This window comes from Thermobia domestica, chromosome 9, assembly GCF_964235325.1.
Source record: "Thermobia domestica chromosome 9, izTheDome1.hap1.1, whole genome shotgun sequence".
Lineage (NCBI taxonomy): Eukaryota > Metazoa > Arthropoda > Insecta > Zygentoma > Lepismatidae > Thermobia > Thermobia domestica.
In genome coordinates, this window is record NC_137462.1 from 87199098 (window position 1) to 87218757 (window position 19660).

The 19660-nt window shown below is 35.6% G+C and overlaps 1 protein-coding gene across 2 annotated transcripts in view; it reads left to right on the forward strand.

Moving 5' to 3' along the window:
* NELF-B (negative elongation factor B) overlaps positions 1-16814 on the forward strand; it is a 41874-nt gene extending 25060 nt beyond the window's left edge. For both annotated transcript variants that reach the window (XM_081771478.1, XM_081771479.1), the window contains exons 9-13: positions 1957-2031; positions 6010-6160; positions 6884-7065; positions 10199-10399; positions 16650-16814. In XM_081771478.1, coding sequence (XP_081627604.1) covers positions 1957-2031; positions 6010-6160; positions 6884-7065; positions 10199-10399; positions 16650-16787 — 747 coding nt within the window. In that variant the 3' untranslated portion in view covers positions 16788-16814. The remainder of the gene's footprint in view (positions 1-1956; positions 2032-6009; positions 6161-6883; positions 7066-10198; positions 10400-16649) is intronic.
* The last annotated feature ends 2846 nt before the right edge of the window (positions 16815-19660 follow it).

The window sequence follows — 19660 nt, forward strand, 5'->3', positions numbered from 1 at the left end:
GATTTCCTTCTCTTTTCCAAAATGCATTAAATAATAAATAATGAAATTTTATGAAATTGAAAACGCGTGGGGACGGAAACATTACCTCCTCATTTTTTAAACATAAAAAATGGCGATTTTGGCAATACTTGGGATCCCTGAGGAACCATAGATGAACTACGGGAGGAACTAGTATCCCCCAGAGATATAAAGTTTCCATTCTTAAGAGGTTTTCATCAATATTATAGCTTTTCTTTCTTTGCTAAGTGTTCTAAAAATAATCTGTCTAGGTATTCCAAAGATATTACCTTAGAGTGCTGAAAGTTTTTAGATGAACTAACACAACCCAGAGGTAACGCTTCCATTCCCAAGTATTTCGCATTTCGTATATATTTATTTTGTACTATTTCCGAAATAGATGGAAATTTCGTAATTTGTAGCAATTTTGAACCCTTAGATTCTTTTTTATATCTTGTTGTAGTTCAAGCAAATATGTAAAATAATAATAATAATAAGTTAGGAGAGGGTTGAAAAATTGTAAATATAGATTCAATGTAGTGTTATGTGATATTTTTAGTGTTGACTGTAGCCAGAGTTCGAACCCTGAACGCTTGGCAGAAACATTATCAATGCAGGCTACAAAATGAACTGTAAAATTAAAAATAGCTTTAAAACTATACTAAACTACTTTCTTTAGTTGTCTAGAGGACTTAAATCCCTTTAATCCTCATGAATGTTCACTGTTTTGACGTATGTGTAATGAAGCAACAATCATTTAAATTCATACATTTCTATTATGTTAATGCATGTAATGAAGAAGTTGATTATAGATAACATTTTTAATTTTTTCTATCTTTTTTTTTTTTTTTTTGATTAGACAGTTGAAATCTAATTAATAATAGTTACATAATTTGGTATGCCTATGAGACGTGATGCACCTTTTTTTAATGTACTCGACAATAACTTGAAGAAAACACAAGGTAAAAACGTGTAATTGAGGATACAGGCCATATATATTACGGGCGATTTGTTGATTTGGTATTTGTGTTCGTAAATCCAGGAGCTGCAACTTTTCCATTCTGCAGCTACACTGATGTGGCAGAAGGTACCGAAAATTCATATCAATTTAGAGTATAAAACGTAAGACGGACTACGACGTATGGTAAACTAAATACTACAATTTAATACCGAGATATCAAATGGGGATCCTATGAAAGGAGATCGGCCTGAGAAGTTTTGTTCATATTGTTCACAAAGAACAGGAAATGAAACAAGATTTGAAAATTCATTACAGTCTTCCTAAAAAGTTTGCAGAAAATTACTAGCATCTTTTGAAAATATTGTATAAAATACATTGAAAAGTTAAAAATAAATGCAATAAGAAAATTTCTCAATGAAATGTAATGGATATACAGTGAATGTTGTAGTGGGGATACTACATATTATATATATTGAATTGTCAATGACATTATAATGTGACTGTCATTATTGTCAAAACATAGGTAAGGATAGGTTTTAGTGAATATAAGATGCATGAGAATTAATTACATAGAAAATAGAAAAGAGGAAAAAGATATAAAGAAAATATTTACGCTAATGAAGAAAAACTTCTTGAGGCTTCATGAACTTTCAACAAGAAATACTGATAAGATATACGTATTTTAAACACGGGAAGTTGTGCTTAAAAAATCAAATTTCCCGCTTTTAGATTTTGGTGTATTTTTGAGGTAACACATTTGGCAAAAATGTTTGAATGGTTCATTGTGGAAAATATTTTGAGAAAACTGGCGTAGATGGCGTAGAACGTATTAAACACGTATGAATTTATTACTTCAACTAGTAGAAGTAATATATATGAAAACTACAGAAAGTATCCAATTTTTCTCTACTAAAATCCTCTATAGATGAGCTTTAATAAAATTCAAAGAGTGAAGTGCGACTTGTATAATGATGCATATACTTTTATTTTTTCTTCAGGATAATACAGTATTGATCCTTTTACTGCGAATGCTCGCTCTTGGTTTGAGTGCCTGGGTTATGATAGATTCACAGGTAAGAAGTCATTTTTGTTTAATATTGGAACCTATAAATTAGGTTAATATTGTTTGGCATGGGTGCTTATTTAGGAGTATTCTAATCATCTCGCTAACTGTAAATTTTAAATCTTGAAAAATCCTGGAACTTCCACGTTTTCCGATCTGGCCGGGAACTTTGATCACAAAAAGTACAGTACAAATAGGAGTAAAATCAATAAAATCACCAAGTATTAAAATGGAACGGATTAATCGGGAGAGAGCTACCCAGAAATACCTTTCCTGAAAAAGTACTGAAGCTTTGCTCGTTGAGTCACTGTAAAAACTGTGTAATCTCTAACCTGTCGAGCAAAGGCTGTCGATTAATTTAATTTTTTAAGTATGCCAGTGCTCAGTGTGCTCGTTGTGTTCATTGGTCACTGTTTTACACTTGTTAAGTCTGGGATAGACAAAGATTAGTTAAGTAACAAATGGAAGAAAGCGATCAAAAAGTCATTAAATAGATAACGAATGGCATGAATTTGCTGTTTTATGTTAGAATTCTACGTAAAACGATCCATAAGTTTTTGCCCTCGTATGAAAAATGTAGTACATGTATGAAAGTTACGTAGAAAGTGTGTCCATGTCTTGTAATATTAATGTGTACTTTTGGTTTGTATGTACAAGAGGTTTGTGAAAGTGTGTCATCTGGAATGAATGAAAGGGTCGAATTCTGCCCACCCCTTTTCAGAAACAGCAATGAGTTGATTGTGCCCCTTTGTGTACTCAATGAGAATGAACTTTACGATTATCTTGTGGCCATGGACGAAAGTTGGCTATACCATGCCCCTGAGTTTAGGTTTTGAATAAATAGTGGAAATATTTCCACGTACCGCACCCAAAAAGGTCCGTGTGAAGCCTGCTGCCAATAAAGTTTTCAATTTTTTGATCGTAATCGTCACTGACTGCCTAACTTAGCGGTCATAGCATGACTGGAACATATTACAGGGACTGCTGCGAGAACTATGTTGTGAAGATAGAGACCGTGGCATACTCAGAGAAGGTGTCTGCTGTTGACAATGCTTTCGCCCACAAGGTCAAAAGATCATTGAATGTTATGCAAAGTCTCGGTTACCAATTAATTTACCACTCCTATAGCCCCCTGACTTCACATAATCATACATCTTGTTTCCAAAAGTAAACCCGTCATTGAAAGGAAGTTTTTTGTTTGAACGTTGAAGTCATTTCTACTGCACTTTTTTAAAGCTAATGTGACACTTCCTCAGGAAAAAAAAATTCATATGTAGAATTGTATTACTTTGTGCAGTAGCTGTGTGGTGAAGGACAAACAACATGAGTCATTTTCAGACTTTTATTGATCTTATTGATCTTCCTCTTTCAAAATCTTATTGATCTTCCCTCCTATATGTTAGATGTTTATTTTAGTAATTACAAAAGACCAACCTCCAAATGTGCCTACTTTTATTATTCTTAATGTGACAGTTATTTTCTGGAAATTAATGAGAATGTGGAAACTCACGATTTAGTATATATGTATACAGGGGTTGGACCAAAAAAAAAAAAATCTAAAACGTTTGCAAAAGTGTGAAAATCATACCTAGTATGGTGTGGGGCCTCCTTTTGCGTCCAAAACGGCCTGAATCCGACGTGGATGGACGTATACAGCTCCTGAATCGTGGTGTGTGGAATTTTATACAATTGTTCCTCCAAAACATGCCCCTTAAGGGATGCTGGTGGAGGGTAATGAGACCGAACACGCCTTTCTAATTCAGATCACAAGGGCTCAATGATGTTCTGATCTGGTGATTGTGGGACCCACGGGAGGTGTGATAGCTCCTAGTCATACTCCTCAAACCATGATTTCAACGTTTCTGCAGCGTGACAGGGTGCCAAATCATCTTCGTAGATGCCATCACCATCAGGGAACAATATTTGGGCCATGAGTAGAACCTGGTCCCCCAAAATGGCTCCATACGCCTTAGCATTCATCATTCCATGCGGGGCTATGACGGGTCCTGCAGAAAACACGATATCACTGCCCATACTGTAACAGAACCACCCCCATGCTTTACAGTTGGGAGCAGACTGTCTGTATCATAGGCCTGCTACGGTGTTCTCCATACGTAAACACGACCGGTTGTTGGAAACAAGGTGAAGGTCGATTCATCGGACCACATTATGTGTTTCCACTGCTCATGAGTCCACGCCTTGTGGTACTTGCACCACTGGATACGCCTCTTCGCATTTACTGCAGTGACTAAGGGTTTGACGATAGCGGCCCTGCCATGAATTTTCATTTTATGAAGTTCCCGTCGCACTGCTTTCGATGAAACCGGGTTCTGTAAGCCGGAATTAAGTTCAGACGTAATTTTCACTGCAGTGGTCTTCTTTTTAGCTGCTACAATCCGTTTTAATGCCCTCCGGTCCCTATCTGACAGGATTGTCTTTCTACCACTGTTGTGCTTTCAGACGTCGTTTGCCCATGAATTTTGTATGCCCTCGTGACATTGGACACAGTGCCTTTCGATACCCCCACAATGTTCGCCACTGTTGCCACTGAAGCTCCAACCAGACGGGCACCAACGATCATGCTTCTTTGGAAGTCTTAGGTCGCCTATTTTACCGCACCATTTTCACACCACGACATTCATAGGTGAACTAGTTACTGCTGACGAAAGAGGAAGGTCCACATGACACATTGACAACAAAAAAACGATCGGCAACCGCAACACGAGTTGTACAGTGGAGGGCCAAACTTACGTGTCCTGTATGAAGTGTTTTTAGATTTTTTTGTCTGCTCTCTGTATGTATATATATATTCATTCTTATAGATTGTTTAAAATGTTACATTAAACGTCGAATTTTCGCTGACAATCGACGTTTATTATATTTTATTAAACAATGTAAGAATTTGGAGGAACAAATATGAGTACCTTCAGGTTCACTGATTCATGAAACCTGTTTGGGGAATACAAAACTTAAACATTAAGTTTTTAAAATTGGTCTTGTCGAATGTTTGTATAACCATCGTCTTGTCTTCATGGGCTTGGCTCGTCCATCTCAGTGGTTCCTCTCTTTTGTCATTTTTTGGCAATATAGTGGAGTAGGTAATGTATGTTCATAAAATTTATCGAGTCTGCCAAATGTAGTCCTAGGAAGTGGCATTGGGATAACAGTTGCATCTACAATGTCAAAACCCTTAATCACGATGGCGTAGTCGTTAAGGTGTCTATCATTCAACGGGCGCGGGTTCGATCCTCGCTTGTAGCAGAATTCTACGCTTGTTGCAATGCATTTCTGGGGCACACTCAATCTATGTAAAATGAGTATCGCAATATCTAGGTGCTGATTACAGCACTGTGCGTGCCGAAGTCAAGTAAGCGTGGAGCCTTGTCTCCACATTATCCGAGGGCCTCATTTACTACCTTGCATTTGAACATAATTCCCATCACTCAACCTGACTTTTTTTCTTTATTGGGTTGCTGGTATTTTGTAGTAGGTTTACTGTGTTGCTAGTATTTTCTCATAGAAATGTAGAACTCAACACTAGATGCCTTTGCTTTGCTTGTGATAATTTCCAGTTAATTGCTTCCTTACATGCTCTGTTTCCTCCAGATTGGCAAAGCCAGGGCGTGTTGATTATATGTTTCTTCCGTGAAATCTCAAAAACAATTACAGTCACTTAAATCTAAAAGTAACAATATAATAGTCATATTGCTTAGCACTTCGTACCACTTGCAATCAGTGAAAAAACAGGATATTCTGTTGGTGATAGTATTATTGGATATGTAGTATAATTGAGTTGTTTCAACTATGAGTTTGCTAAATGAAGATGATATTAATATTATAAATATCTTCGTGTAATTTCGTAGTTTTTAGATACCTGGTTTTTATGTTCTTATTTCAATTAGGAAAGTTCACAGATATTTAAGCATACTCATTTGTGAAAAATAACTTAAATTTTTCTTCATATTGTTTTTCGTTTTATCTTTTGCAGGAATTTAAAGAACCTAAATTGGACAGTCAAATTGTAACTAAGTTCCTTCCGGCTTTGATGTCTCTTATGGTAGATGATCAAGTTAGAGCTTTAAATAGCAAGTTGCCCCCAGATGAGAGAGAATCTGCTATTACTATCATTGAACATTCAGGTATGTCGAAACTGTATTGTCAAGGAATTCATATTTTAAAAAGAAAAAAAAAAAAATCCTGCGTATTGAAATGTTACAGAATACCAAATTATTTACCGAGCAGAATATTTTGCAAGAAGGTCCTTTATTAATAAATATGAAAGAAAGCTTCGTGGTAATTAAACGATAAGCACATATGATTATGTTGCTCATGGTTTGCAAGGTAAACAATAATCTAAATATGAACCGTAGTATTTTGTTTCACAAAGTACTTGAACTTCATACAGTTTTCGTCTGCTTGACATCTTGGTCGGCTGCTTTTAAATGCTGTTAAATTGAAGACATATGTAAAGTTTCCTGCCTTCTGTGGAACCTTTCTGAGGTGAAAATTAAACAACCTCACTTTTCAGAAGGTGTAAAGAAAAGAAACCAATGACGCAACAAAACTGTTGCTGACGACGTTTCCAGAGCGGAAAGAAATATTCAATTAATGGAATAAAACGGAAGCACAAGGTAAAGCACTTTCTTATAAATATGTGCCCAGAAACTTCTGTTGGGAGATACTTAGTGATACTTTATCGATCTTTCAGACTTGAGTTATATGTGTCCTATAGCATGTCTCAGCAATTATTGGAAAATAATTACATATATAAAAAGAAATAAAACAGGTCATTAATCTAATTACATAAACTGTTTATTTGTTTAATGAAATTGAAAACAAAAAGTATATCTTTCGTGTTGCAGGTCCTCCACCAGATGCGTGTCAAGCTTATGTTCAGGAAAGCAGTGTAGCTAGTATTCTGGCAATGTATTATACGTTACATACAGCTAAACAGAAGGACAAAGTAGGACTAATGCGTGTATTAGGAACGTTGGCGAACTGTGAAAATGATAGAGCCTTTGAAGACCCTTTCCTTCACTTCTTGGTAAGTTCTTTTCCGTTTATATTACTCATAGCTTCAAGTTTCTTATTATATTATTTTAGGCTATAATTTGTAGTGTACAATTTACTACAAAATGATGTTACTGCGTATCGTTGGTGTTAAATAGTTTTAATTTTAAAACGTATGTATAGGTGGATTCGAGACACCATCTTGAAAATTTAGCCTATTGGTTTATGTAATGGATGTTTTCCACGATGTTGCAATGAATGGCAATTCTAAACCTTTGTTTCACTGAAACTTTTCCTCTAATCACAAACCCGAATTATAAGAGGAAAATATGTCAGTCTATGCGTTACGCTATTCGACAATGTTTTGCAGCCTTGCTTAAGAGAGTTTTAATGTTGGTGCAGAAGGACAAAGGGGAACAACGAAAATTTTGTATGAAAATGGCAAAAGTCTCAGTGCGTCACGCCTAATTGTACAAAACTGAAATTTTGTTTCCAAGCATTTTTTCAACGCCAAATCTCCAGGTGAGCACTATTTACGTCCAAACATTGCTGAAGTCTTTTCGAGAATCCAAGAATGCATTTCATTCGTAATACTCCCAATCACAGCACATATCTTCTTCCGGAGGTCCTGAACATCTTTCGGTTTTTGCTTGTAAACTTCTGTATCATTTTCTTACGAACGATATTGTGTAGCGTTGTCATTGGCACTCGCAGCTCCAAGGATCTGCGTTTCAACGATTTCTTTGGACTTCGCAACACACTTTCCTGCACGGACTGAATCACATCAACACTGGTTGTTGGCCTTTCGCTACGAGGCAGGTCCAAGACACTTCCGGTAGCTAGGAACTTATCGTACCATCTCTTGATACTTGAACCTGCAGGTGGTTGTTTCTGATATTTTTGTCGGAATTTTCTTCTCACCAAAACACTAGATTTTAACTCACAAAACCATGCCACACACTGCGCTTTCTCTTGACTAGACGCCATCTTTGTCACGTGATTTGCGGTTATGACGTCAACGTGTACATCCGCTCATTGTTGCCAACTAAGTAGTACTTTCAAAGTTACAGCTTTTTACTTTTTTGCAGGACTTTTGGACGACCCTGTACTTAACTTAAATATAACACGTACGATGCACAAACAACATTAACGAAGTGCACTAAGAATTCCAATCACCATAGATCGTTCGGAAGAGAAAGGAAACAGAAAACAGTGTTAAATGATTGGTTAGTCTAGTCGTCTATACATAGAGCTCACATAGTAATCATGTGTGTCTTTCGTCCCAGCCTTCTCCGGGTGTGGCGAATGGGGTATTACTTGAATGACAGGTAACGAACTTCGATATAGAGAGCCAGAGATAATAATAATGATTACAGTCGATGGGCTGACCCCATACTATCCAACTAAAAAGTCTTTTAGCCCATAGCTTTTCTTGTGCACTATGTCCCTACATATTACCTGAAGATGTGATCCGTATCTAAGAAATACGCTATGAAGCTAATGTCGAAAATCAGTATGTTGGATATTTACACACCCAGCAAAACTCGACTCAAGGAACGCACGTATTGTATCGAAGATTCTAAGACTTATTTTATTAGCAAATAAAATGTCTGTCAAACGTGCATAATTTGTGGGCGTAAGGTTATCACGTAGTCCATCTAGGTTTATTTATTTATTTTTATATCAGCCCTGATGTGAGTTCAAGGGCCTCAAATTACGTTAACTTTAATGCCTATTGCATAGTTCATGTTATATATGGTTGAAGGTAGAAACATTACCGGAAAATAGTGTATGTTTGAAATTATGTAGCGCGAAAGGGACGTCGAAGCCAAGTTACAATATCTAGTCAGACCTTTCCGTAAAAGTGTCAAAATGCCAAAAAGCACTAGTATAGAATTCAGATAGGCCTTCCAACGTCAGTTTTATTTTCATAACGTGTTAGCTGCAAATCCTTGTCTCCCTACACGATTCCATGTTTTGTCATGTTTTACCATTTTTATTTTATTCTGATTTTATTATGCACACAGTTAAATTCCTTTGTTGTAACTACGATACAACAATAGTAAATACTTTTTTGTATTTTTTTATAGCGATTTTCTGATATAATGCATAGTTTCGTAGTTGTTAAAAAAAGTGCTCATTTGATCATTTATTCCGATACACATTTGTAACAATCCACTATATCTTAGTGCATTGTAATAATGTGCACTAGAGGAAGTTCTCACGATTATTGTATGAAATTTATCTTGGAAACCACCGATCCCTTTTGAACTACCCTTTTCAAAAACCCACTGATTTCTGGTAACTTCTTCCACTTGTTATCTTCTAGCCAAATGTAATATTAGTTGTCATGTATATGTAATTAACTTAGTTGCATGCTTTGATTCATCGTCAGGTTGCTAGAAAAAAATATTGCCACGTTTTAGGGTGAATTACATTTACAACTTTAGAGCCACAAAACATGCATTTTTTGACGTAAGAATTTTCTTGACATTTTGTGGATCTTTCAATCTGCTAATAAGATCTAGGATTTTGATACAATGTATACGTTTCTGAGGTAGAATAATATTTGTTGAATAAATGCGACTTGACTGTCATAAATAATTCCACGGATAGTCGTGAAATTAGTCCCAAGGCATATCTGTCTGTTGCCACATTTCTGGTTCACTTTATCTCCCACTCTTGACATATTTCTCAGTAAAACCTTATATTTTATATAAAAGCATTTCAAACATGATTGGACCCATGTCAAATGTTACCCAACTCAAGACTTTGATTTCGGAATTTCTAAAATTGGTCGATATGACATGAAATGGTCCGATTGTATTTTTTTAAAAAATTCGTTTGAATGTTCATGTAATGACTTGATCAAGAGTAAAATTTAAAAATATATAATTACATAAAGCTCACTCCTGGGTAGTGCATGAAGTGTGTGTGTATATAGTTCATTTTGTAAACCTATTAGAATAGAATATACGAAGCTTTGTTGGAGAGATAAGTATTGATAGAATGTCGGACAAAATTTACCAGCATGATTTATCGAATAAGTAACTATGTAATTTTGCGTAAAGTTTAATTAAAATTTTATATCGGTAGCTGTTTCCTCTGATTTATCAGATATTATACCTTTTTTTTTTTTTTTTTTTTTTTTTAACCTTTCATTGCAGGTTTCTCTTCTTATTCATATGCCTGAAGAATTTTCTGCAGAAGATTTTTGTACAGTGATATTTGACGAGTTTTTCTTCACTGCCATTGGTAGAGAGAATGTGATAAGACATTTACTGAAATTATTGTGGTATGTCTACCCAAAGCTTCCACCGAGCAGACTGCAAACCTTGGTCAAGGCTCTTCATCAGCCTAGTCATCAGGTGTGTAAATGAGATTTATTACTATTGTCCATTCGGTCACTGAAGACTATTGACCAAAACGAGTAATACACATGCTTTATTATATATGTATATACGAGATGTGATCAAGACATACGGTGAATAATTTTATTGGAAACAAAGTAATAAACTTAGATGGAATTTGATTTAATCTCCTTCAAAGCAGAGTTGAAAAAAAAACATAGTTTGTTTCTTTCAAAAAGAACAAAACATGAGTTTAAAACATGAAAAAAATGTTCAAAATGTTTTAAACACGTTTTAAAACAGACACAAACACAAACACAAACACACACACACACACACACACATATATATATATATATATATATATACACTTAAACATTTTGAAATGTTTAAAACATGATTTTAAACATATTTCAAAATCGTGTAATAACGTATTTATTCAGACGTGTTTGCTCTTGCAACTGATCTTTTCATTAATTTATCCTGGTTTTTAAGACTACATTGTATTGGGTACAGAATATTTCATTATCGATTAGTAATTCTCAACTTCTTTCATATCATGACCCCCTTTTATTATACCCTCTTGCCAGTGACGCTGATAAATACTTTCTTGGTTGTAATAAGCTTTTTAGAAAGATTTTAAATCTACCTACTATGGAGATTTCACACAATCTATCAATATACATTACAAAACAAAAGTCCTCACCATCCTTGTGTGTTGAGAACGGGTTGAGGTAGAATGATGAAACTTGGAAGTATTCTGACACATCAGATGGTGTTATCAAACATCATGGCGAATATCTTTGCTTGGTATTCGAAATTTCAAATGCAAAGGAAGTCATGTTACATGTTTTAAGGCTAGAATTTTACCAGAAATACACTTGTGCGGTTATTTTAGTCCTAAAGCAAGTCATTTCGGAGTTACCGCTTCTGAAAGTTACGCCTTTAGGGGCTAAGCTCGCATTTCGTGAAGCCGGGTGAGATTTTTGTTGCAAAATTTGATTATTATTTCAGAACAGTGATGCTAATAAAATTATTTTAAAATAATAAATTTTCGAAAAGTAATGTTTGAAGCGCACACCATATTGTGCTAACTTTAGAATATTTTCTGTAAACCTATGTAATTGGTTGTTTCTTGAATCAATAATTTATTGAAGAAAAGTACAGAGCACACGGCGTTTAGAGCACAGGGTCCAAAACGATTTGCAATAAAGTTCAGTTTTGCTGAACAAATGAATTCCATTTTAAAACGTAATATCTTCGCAGTCAAGAGTCCAAAACAAATGTAATTAAAACCATGCGATAGGGCATGGGATAGTTTCATATGACAGCCGCTAAATAGAAGCATCAGTGGGACAGGAGGGCAACTGCCCCCATCCCCATCCTGAATTTCAGATTTTGGGAGCAGTAAGGCAATTCTAGAAATCTTTTGGTAAGCAAAGTCCAACAGAAAAGCTTGAGGTCCTTACACTCTACAAATACGGAGAACACACAAATGATCCTCGAAAGTGAGCCACCTTTGAAATCCTTGGGCCAAAAAATATACAAGAGAGCAATATGGGCCTACAGTTCCGTACAGTCAGTGGAAATGGATTAAAACTGATCAAAATCCGTATTTACTTGGTGTAAGGACTTCATTTTTTTATGTTGGACTTTGCTCAGCAAAAGATTTCTAAATCTGCATTACTACCCCAGATCTGAAATTAAGGGAAGGGGGCGGATGACCTCTAAACGAACTGAACGCTCTTCTCCAGCGCCAATCATATAAAATTCTAGCTTGCATCTTGTCATGTAGTTTTGCTATTTTTCGTGTCGGATTCGTAGTTGTGAAAATATGACATTTTCCGTCGGTGTATATTTTTGGATATACACTACATTTATTTAACGTAATTATGCATCATTGACTATGGCATTGGGAGCTTGACTTGTTAATCATTCCCACACTGCAGCGTATTCAATATAATGTTAATATCTTAAATTTATGAGCAAGGATGGGAAAATTAGCCCTCCTCCACCACTATCAACGCCCTTGTCTAGCGGTTGTCCTATGAAACTGTAGTACACACCCTTTCACGTGGTTTTTGTTTCATTTATTTCATACCCTTGGCTACAAAGATACTACGTTTGCTGAACAAAAATGAACCTTTCTGAAAATTGACTTGGATCCTTTGTGCTCTGAATGCTCCATATCTAAAAACATTTTAGGAAAATTGAGTTGGAGTCAAATTTATCTTGCAACCAAAGTTTGTTTGAAACGCATAAAATTAGTTTGTTTAGTTTGATTGATTAGTCTTCTATCAGTAGCAAGGCTATATGAGACAGAGCTTTTTCTTTAAAGTAAAATCCGAACCACTAATTTTGAAATTTTACATCGGATCGCAGTCAAAAGCTATACAGCAAATTCCGACGTCTCGTGCCTCTACCCTCAAAATTTAATGTTAAAGACCCGAAAATTGCGCCCTGTAGCCTGGTGCATACATGCAGACAAACAAACAAATTGAGATCAAATTGTCCCAGACACTGACGTTCGGCACTGATGTTACAATAAGTATCACGCTTTACTAGTTAGTTACGTGGCAACTGCCATACCTTGCGCTTTCTCGCCTGGTCCCTTCATGCAAGCTATGCCAAGGTGTAAAGTTTCGAAGAAAATTTAGAACAGGTGGGGAAGAGGGACGAAATAAAATTTTCGTAATATAATGGAAAAGATACTATTGATACAAAATTAATTCTTACCTGAAGTTCCCAGTTGTATATCAACCACATCACTGACGTTAGAATCATCAGAAGCAATTTTCTGATCAACACTTTTACCATTTGTTTGGGTTTCCATTTTTTTTTTTTTCTCTCACAGCATTGCATTTTTCATAATGATTTTTCATTCTTTAAATTAACCCTTTTAAATTTTTTGGTCGACCTTCGGAATTTGTTTTATAAATCTCTAGTAAAGCTTTTCACACCGGGTGTTTTGCATTTATTCAAGTATGGAAGCATCAAAGAACATGTTTTATGGGCATTTTGCAGTCACGTGTGCGATACCTGGGGGCAGTGACGTCACAAACAACGAAGGCGGCTTTTAAAAAAGGGTAAATTTTCTAGAGCTTTTTAAAAAAAATCGTGACGTATCCCTATTAATCTTAGAAAAATAGTTCGTACCTCGTTGGTTTCGTTATAAAGCAGAGTTTCCAAATGTAGCACTCAAATTTCCCTATTATATACCAGAAGCGTGAAAATCCCGCCCAAATCGAAAAAGGTTATTTTTTTTTTTTTTTACAAAAATTTCTCTTTTGAGGAATTTTCTTCCCTCAGATGCACGATAGGGATATGCAAGTTATACCGCTCGAAAGGCCGATTCGTGTCGAACAAGACGAGGTACGAATCATGTTCCTACAATTATTAGTCTTTATGCTGAAACGGATTGGATAGAAATTGACTGAAAATTTATTATCGAGGGAAAATTGGTAAATCGGCTATAGCGTCAAGACTATTTTTCCCCGTACATTCTTCGTTCCTCGTTATTTTCACAATGAAGCAAAGTGGTCTTTTACTTTCACAATGGAGCAAAGTGTATTTTGGTACCATTCGCATGTGCATGTCATATACTTGAGCGAAGAAATTCGCGATAAAAGAGGATTTTTCAAAAAAATCCCTTTTTCCCCACTTTGAACGGGAATTTCTCGCATTTGGTACGTAATAGGGAAATTTGACTGATGCAGTTGGAAACTGCTTCATTAAAAAAAAAAAAAAAAAGGTACGAACCATGATCCTATCGTCAATAGTGTTGGTACTGTAGCCGCTTGACTGAAAGCCTAAAAATTACCTTAAAAACACCAAAATTTAGAAGGGTTAAACCAACATTTCTTTCTTACACGTTTTGCAGCAAGCTCGTATGGCCATTTCCGTATCTGATGGAGTTTGAGTTACTTTAATAAATTTGCTATGTCCTTTTTTCTTCCCGTAAAACTCAAGTTAAACAATTCCAAGTTTTACGGAGACTGAGAACCAACATGTACTGTTATCAACGAATGCCTGTAATATTTTAATTGCAGAACCGCAATTTACCAAATAATCTTTTGTTTGTTTTTTAATATCAGTTCTACAAGTAGTCCAACCTTCGATTACGACACTTTCTCGCAAGTTTACTGAGAAGCTTTTAAACAATACATGTAAAAATAAAGCGGGGGGAGGGGGGGGGGAGACAAGTAAACTGTAATCACCACATTGACCTGCTGTAGGCACGAGAAATCAAAACATTCGCATGGCAAGAAAATGTTCTAAATGGGGAGCACATTTTGACAATTTTCTTTCCCTGGCAGATTTTGTACAAAAATAAAATAAAAAATAAACTTATGTTTAAAACAAGTCTTAAAAAATACACGTGTTTAAAACAAAACGTTTAAAACGTATACTAAATTTGTTTTAAACAAAACAACCCTGCTTCAAAGTACTAAGTAGCTAGTAGTGCACGTATCCCAACGTTGAATCCATGACTGAAAACGTTTCTAGAAGGTTTTTTTTTTTTTTTTTTTTTCTAAAGGCCAGTCAGCTGCTCTGTCGTGGCCCTCTCAATGTCAGGAATGGTGTCGAAATGTTTTCCTTTAAGCACGGTTTTCAATTTTTAGAAAGAGACTGAAGTTGCATGGTGCTATACCTGAAGAGCATAGCGAATGTGGACAGACAGGAATATTTTTGGTCCAAAACTCTCAGATCAAAAGCAAGATATCGCACGGCGCGATTTCGTGGTGAATAAGGAAGCCATTTGTCCATTTAATCGGCGGTTAAAATGCTTTTCACGAACCCATACGAGATATTTAGTTCTTCGAAAAGCTCTCGAATAGTCATTCGACTGTTTGAATAATCATTTAGCCATTTTTTGCACGTTTTCATCTATTTTTGACATCGAGGGACGCCTCGATCGTTGCTCGTTTTTAACCGACTCCTTGCCGCTTTCGAATCGCTCATACCACTTGTAAACGGTCTTGAATGCCACCCCTTCATCACCATACATTGATTTTGACATTTCGTGAGTTTCTTTGGCACCTTTTTGGCAGCTTAGAACAAAACTTAATGTTGGTGCATGACAGACAACTCGGAAATCTAATAAATAGGTGTTTTAAAACTTTGTTAAATCCTGTCCTCCGTCATTTTCCTTTCTGTAGGGAACAGGTGTTTTGACGCCGCTAATGGTTTCAGGAAGTGATGCATTACGTCAAACAGTTACAAATTGCCTCGTTTTAGAGCTGTAAGTCCAAAACATGATTAAGTGCAATGCAGTTAAATGTGGTTTAACTTTCCGAATACCTTTCAACACAATCTAGTTTCTTAACTATAAGGCTTAGAAAAAGCTTTTACGAGAAATTTAAACAAACTGAATGATACCCATTGCATTTAAATACCTGAATTTCAGAATCGTGCGATATTTGCATTACGAATTTTAGATGGCAAGTATTCCCAATCATGACTTAACTGTCTAATATAGATATAATTAATTTGCTGGTAGCACACGTCCATGAAATTTGATTAGAGAGAAATGAAATGAAATGAAATCTTTAAGTTTTACGTCCCACGGTTATGCCGGTTAGGCTAAAGGAGACGGTGATGATGAGAGATGAGTGAAGTGGTGGAATGAAGAAAGTGGGAGGAAACGGGAGAACCCCGAGAAAACCCACGAGCACGGTGTTTGTCCACCACAAAGTTCACTTGGCGGGGGCTGGGATCGAACCCGGGACCCGAAGCACCAGAGGTGAACGCTCTACCACTGAGCCACCGCGCCCCCTTTGATTAGAGAGAGAGGAGAAAAAAAAACATTTATCTATAATTTCTCACAAGGTTTCCTAGTCGTCAGTCTACATTGAAAAATATTTAATGACGCTTGTTGCTGCGAATACATGTTTATTTTAACCATAGAATTATTCTGTTTATTATACATCATATTCATAATATATCATCCATCATTTACAACCATCTTACTTCATCAGTTACGTTGTGTATTGTATTAAAATAATTCCTAGATTTTTCGACTTATTATTTACAAAAAAATTAGTGTCTCATACAGTTAATGTAACTTTGTGTTATCTATATTGGACGCACACAATTTCGTCGAACAATATAGGTATGTTAAGAGGAGGAGAATAAAAAAAAGTGTTCTGAAACATAGACTACTGCTGTTATTCGTAGAAATTAGTTGAACTCCATATTATCTAGTTTACGTTAATCGTTGCTATGTAGACGAACTATGTCACTAACATTATTGTAATTGTTTTTACAGCACACTGAAACAGTTCAGAGTTTGTATGATGCGTTACAAAAGAAAGTTGATGCACACCAAGAATCTCCAACTCTGAGAACAAGCACCGAACAGATGGAATCTCCTCTAATGAGTGTGCCCACTCCTGCTCCTTTGTAATAAACTAAATACATAAAATTAAATAACTTTTTTGTGTTTGTTTTAAATATTAGTTGTAATTTTTCCCTAAGAACTACTACAACGTTGTTACAAATTTTTTGGAATAATTTGTAGTTCAACTTTTATATGAGAGTTTCTATACGGATTTCTTTCTTTTTAATTCGAAGTTGTGTGAATTGTAAAGTTGATAAAAGGTTATTTTTATATGGTAACATCAGCTATCGTATCTTAATATTTTATTATGTAAATACGAAAGAAATGTTACGAATCAAAAACAGTTTTATAAGAAACTTCTAGAAATTCAAGAAGAGCATGTTCTGTATTTAAAAACTTCTATGTATATTTTCCATATAAAGTATTGCGTTAATAAGAGAATACGTGTATATGTTGTATATGTTTTGAGTTTGTGTACACAGTATGTAGAATGCGTGTGAAAGCATAAGATCGAATCATCTCGAGGAAACAAATATATATTAAAAACCAAAACCTAAATCTCTGTTTAAAATAGATTGCACTGTTGAGAGATATAGTTTGTTTTATTAGAAATATAAAATGTTACTTGTTTTCGTAAAGTTTTTCGCCAGTGCGATTCTCGTAGTCATGGACAAAAGAAAATAGTGTATTTCATATACAAACCTTAGGTTATTTTGGGGGCCATACTATTTCAGTGGTAGTGCGTGGGGTCCCTGGTTCAATCCTAGCTCCCATCAAGTGGATTTTGTCATGGATAAACGCCGTGTGCGGGGTTTTCTCGGAGCTCTGTTTTCTCTTACTTTCTTCATTCTACCATTTCGTTCACTGTTACCATCACTGTCTCCTTAACCTCGGACCATAATTGTAAAGAAATTATATGTATGTGTTTTACTGTTTGAGATATGTTTTATTCAAATCAAGGTTACAAATAATAGATGAGTTCTCACCAGAAAATACAGTTACGCTATACCTAGTAGTACTACTACCAATTCTATCACAACTCCAAACTTTTTTTTTTTTTTTTTTTTTTTTGTATATGTGGCAGGTGGGGTTTTCAACCCTCTCCAGAAGCAAAACGATATCCGCATACTATATAATCAGGCATTCCATTGAAATTAAAACAGAAAAAAATAGGCACAGAGAAGGGCGACTACTCACCGTTAAGGACATCGGGAAGGTGTTGCTGCATATATATCTGAAGACATCCAGTACTGAAACAATCTGTGCTGGCGTAGGAAAAGTAGATGAGCAAAATGTCTCATCTAATCGTAGGAGTCTAAGACTCAAGAGTATAAATGATATACAGGGTAATTCCTTTCGGGTGGCGACAAATCTGAACCAGAAAAAGTCTGGGAATTTCAATGAGATTTTATAATCATTCAAAGTGAAAATTCTATGATGAATTTAGATGTGATTGAGTGCTTGATCTTTAATTGTCAACTTCAAACTGAAAATTTATCTGTATTTTCCTCTAATGATGTGTAACGAACTTAAGTTCTGTAGTTGTGTTCATTATGTTTTGCTTTAGCAGTGGAATATCATATTGGTGAATCATCATAAAATGCAGTTACATCAACAATCCAATGGTAAATTTATTTGACGCAGGCGTAATTCAAGCCTTTTTCCGCTCCACTAATTTCGATTTTATCAGTTTCCGGTCCTGCATTAAATAAGGTAGCTAATTATGCAAATGAATGGATTTTGCATTACAGTTACTCATATTTTAGTTTCTGTATTTTCATTACAATGTATTTTAATTCGCAAGAAGGTGTTTACCAGAAATGCTTATGAGTTTACGGAAATTGCTAATAAAGTTGCACATGAGCGTGTGCATTGGGTCAATACTCAGTGGATAGCTGATCTAATTTCACCAGACTCTTGATTTTAAAATATGGGATAAATCTATAGATACCAAAATGTACTACTTTGTGCTTACAATGCAATAGATATTTATCAATTGTTATACATTTATAAACATATAATTTTGTAGTAGTTTATTTTACGCAATTTTGGACATTGCTTTTATTTTAGAAAAATGGTCCATTTGGATAGTTTTCTGTGCAGTGGAATTTTTTTTTAAAAAATCATATAATACAAAGATTCATTGTTTATAGTGCTCTCTTAAGCCATGTGAGTCTTGAGGTAACGGGTTTTAGGCGCAGTACGCGAAAAGCATGATAGCCAATAAGAGCGCGCTTGCAGACAAGAATTAATAAATTAATTAATAATAAAGGTAACATTTTAGGTATTTGAGAGAACGATTTTCAATGAAATCTGGATCTGAGACTTAGTGTAGCTCACTTAGCCATCGCGTAAAACCGGGAGCGGACATTGTGCAGCAGTAGTTCATAGGATCAACATGTAGCGAAGCGTCCGTCCTGCACAAAAGTCTGATTAGGGGAAAATATATCACGTATGTATCATCGTTGTCATGTTTTGTACCTGGGAAACTCAGGGAATTCTTTACCGTCATTTCTGTCGTCACACTGCTTGCAGCAAATCTAAACGTCGAAGGGCAATAAAGCAAAGCTCTACCTAAAGTGATACGCCAATCATAGAGAAGGGGAGAATTTGGTTTGTAAATGAATATATTTTTACCGTTGACTCTACGTACAGAATAGACCTTATGCTACAAGTTCTACAGAAGTTGCTAAGGGTCCGAAGAAGCAAAAAATCCGTCATCCTGCTTTCCTTATGGTGATGGGGCGTGTGTAATACGAAGATACCAGACAGCTCCTACCTTTCTGTAACAAAGGCGTCAAAACATTGGCCATTCAAAAGATAGTGATAACGGGAGTTTCAACACCCTCTTTCGCGGTCAGCAAGATTCGGCATCTTCATACGGATCGACAATGTTCCAGATTAGATTTCTTCTGATTGGTCCGCGCTACCAAACTGAA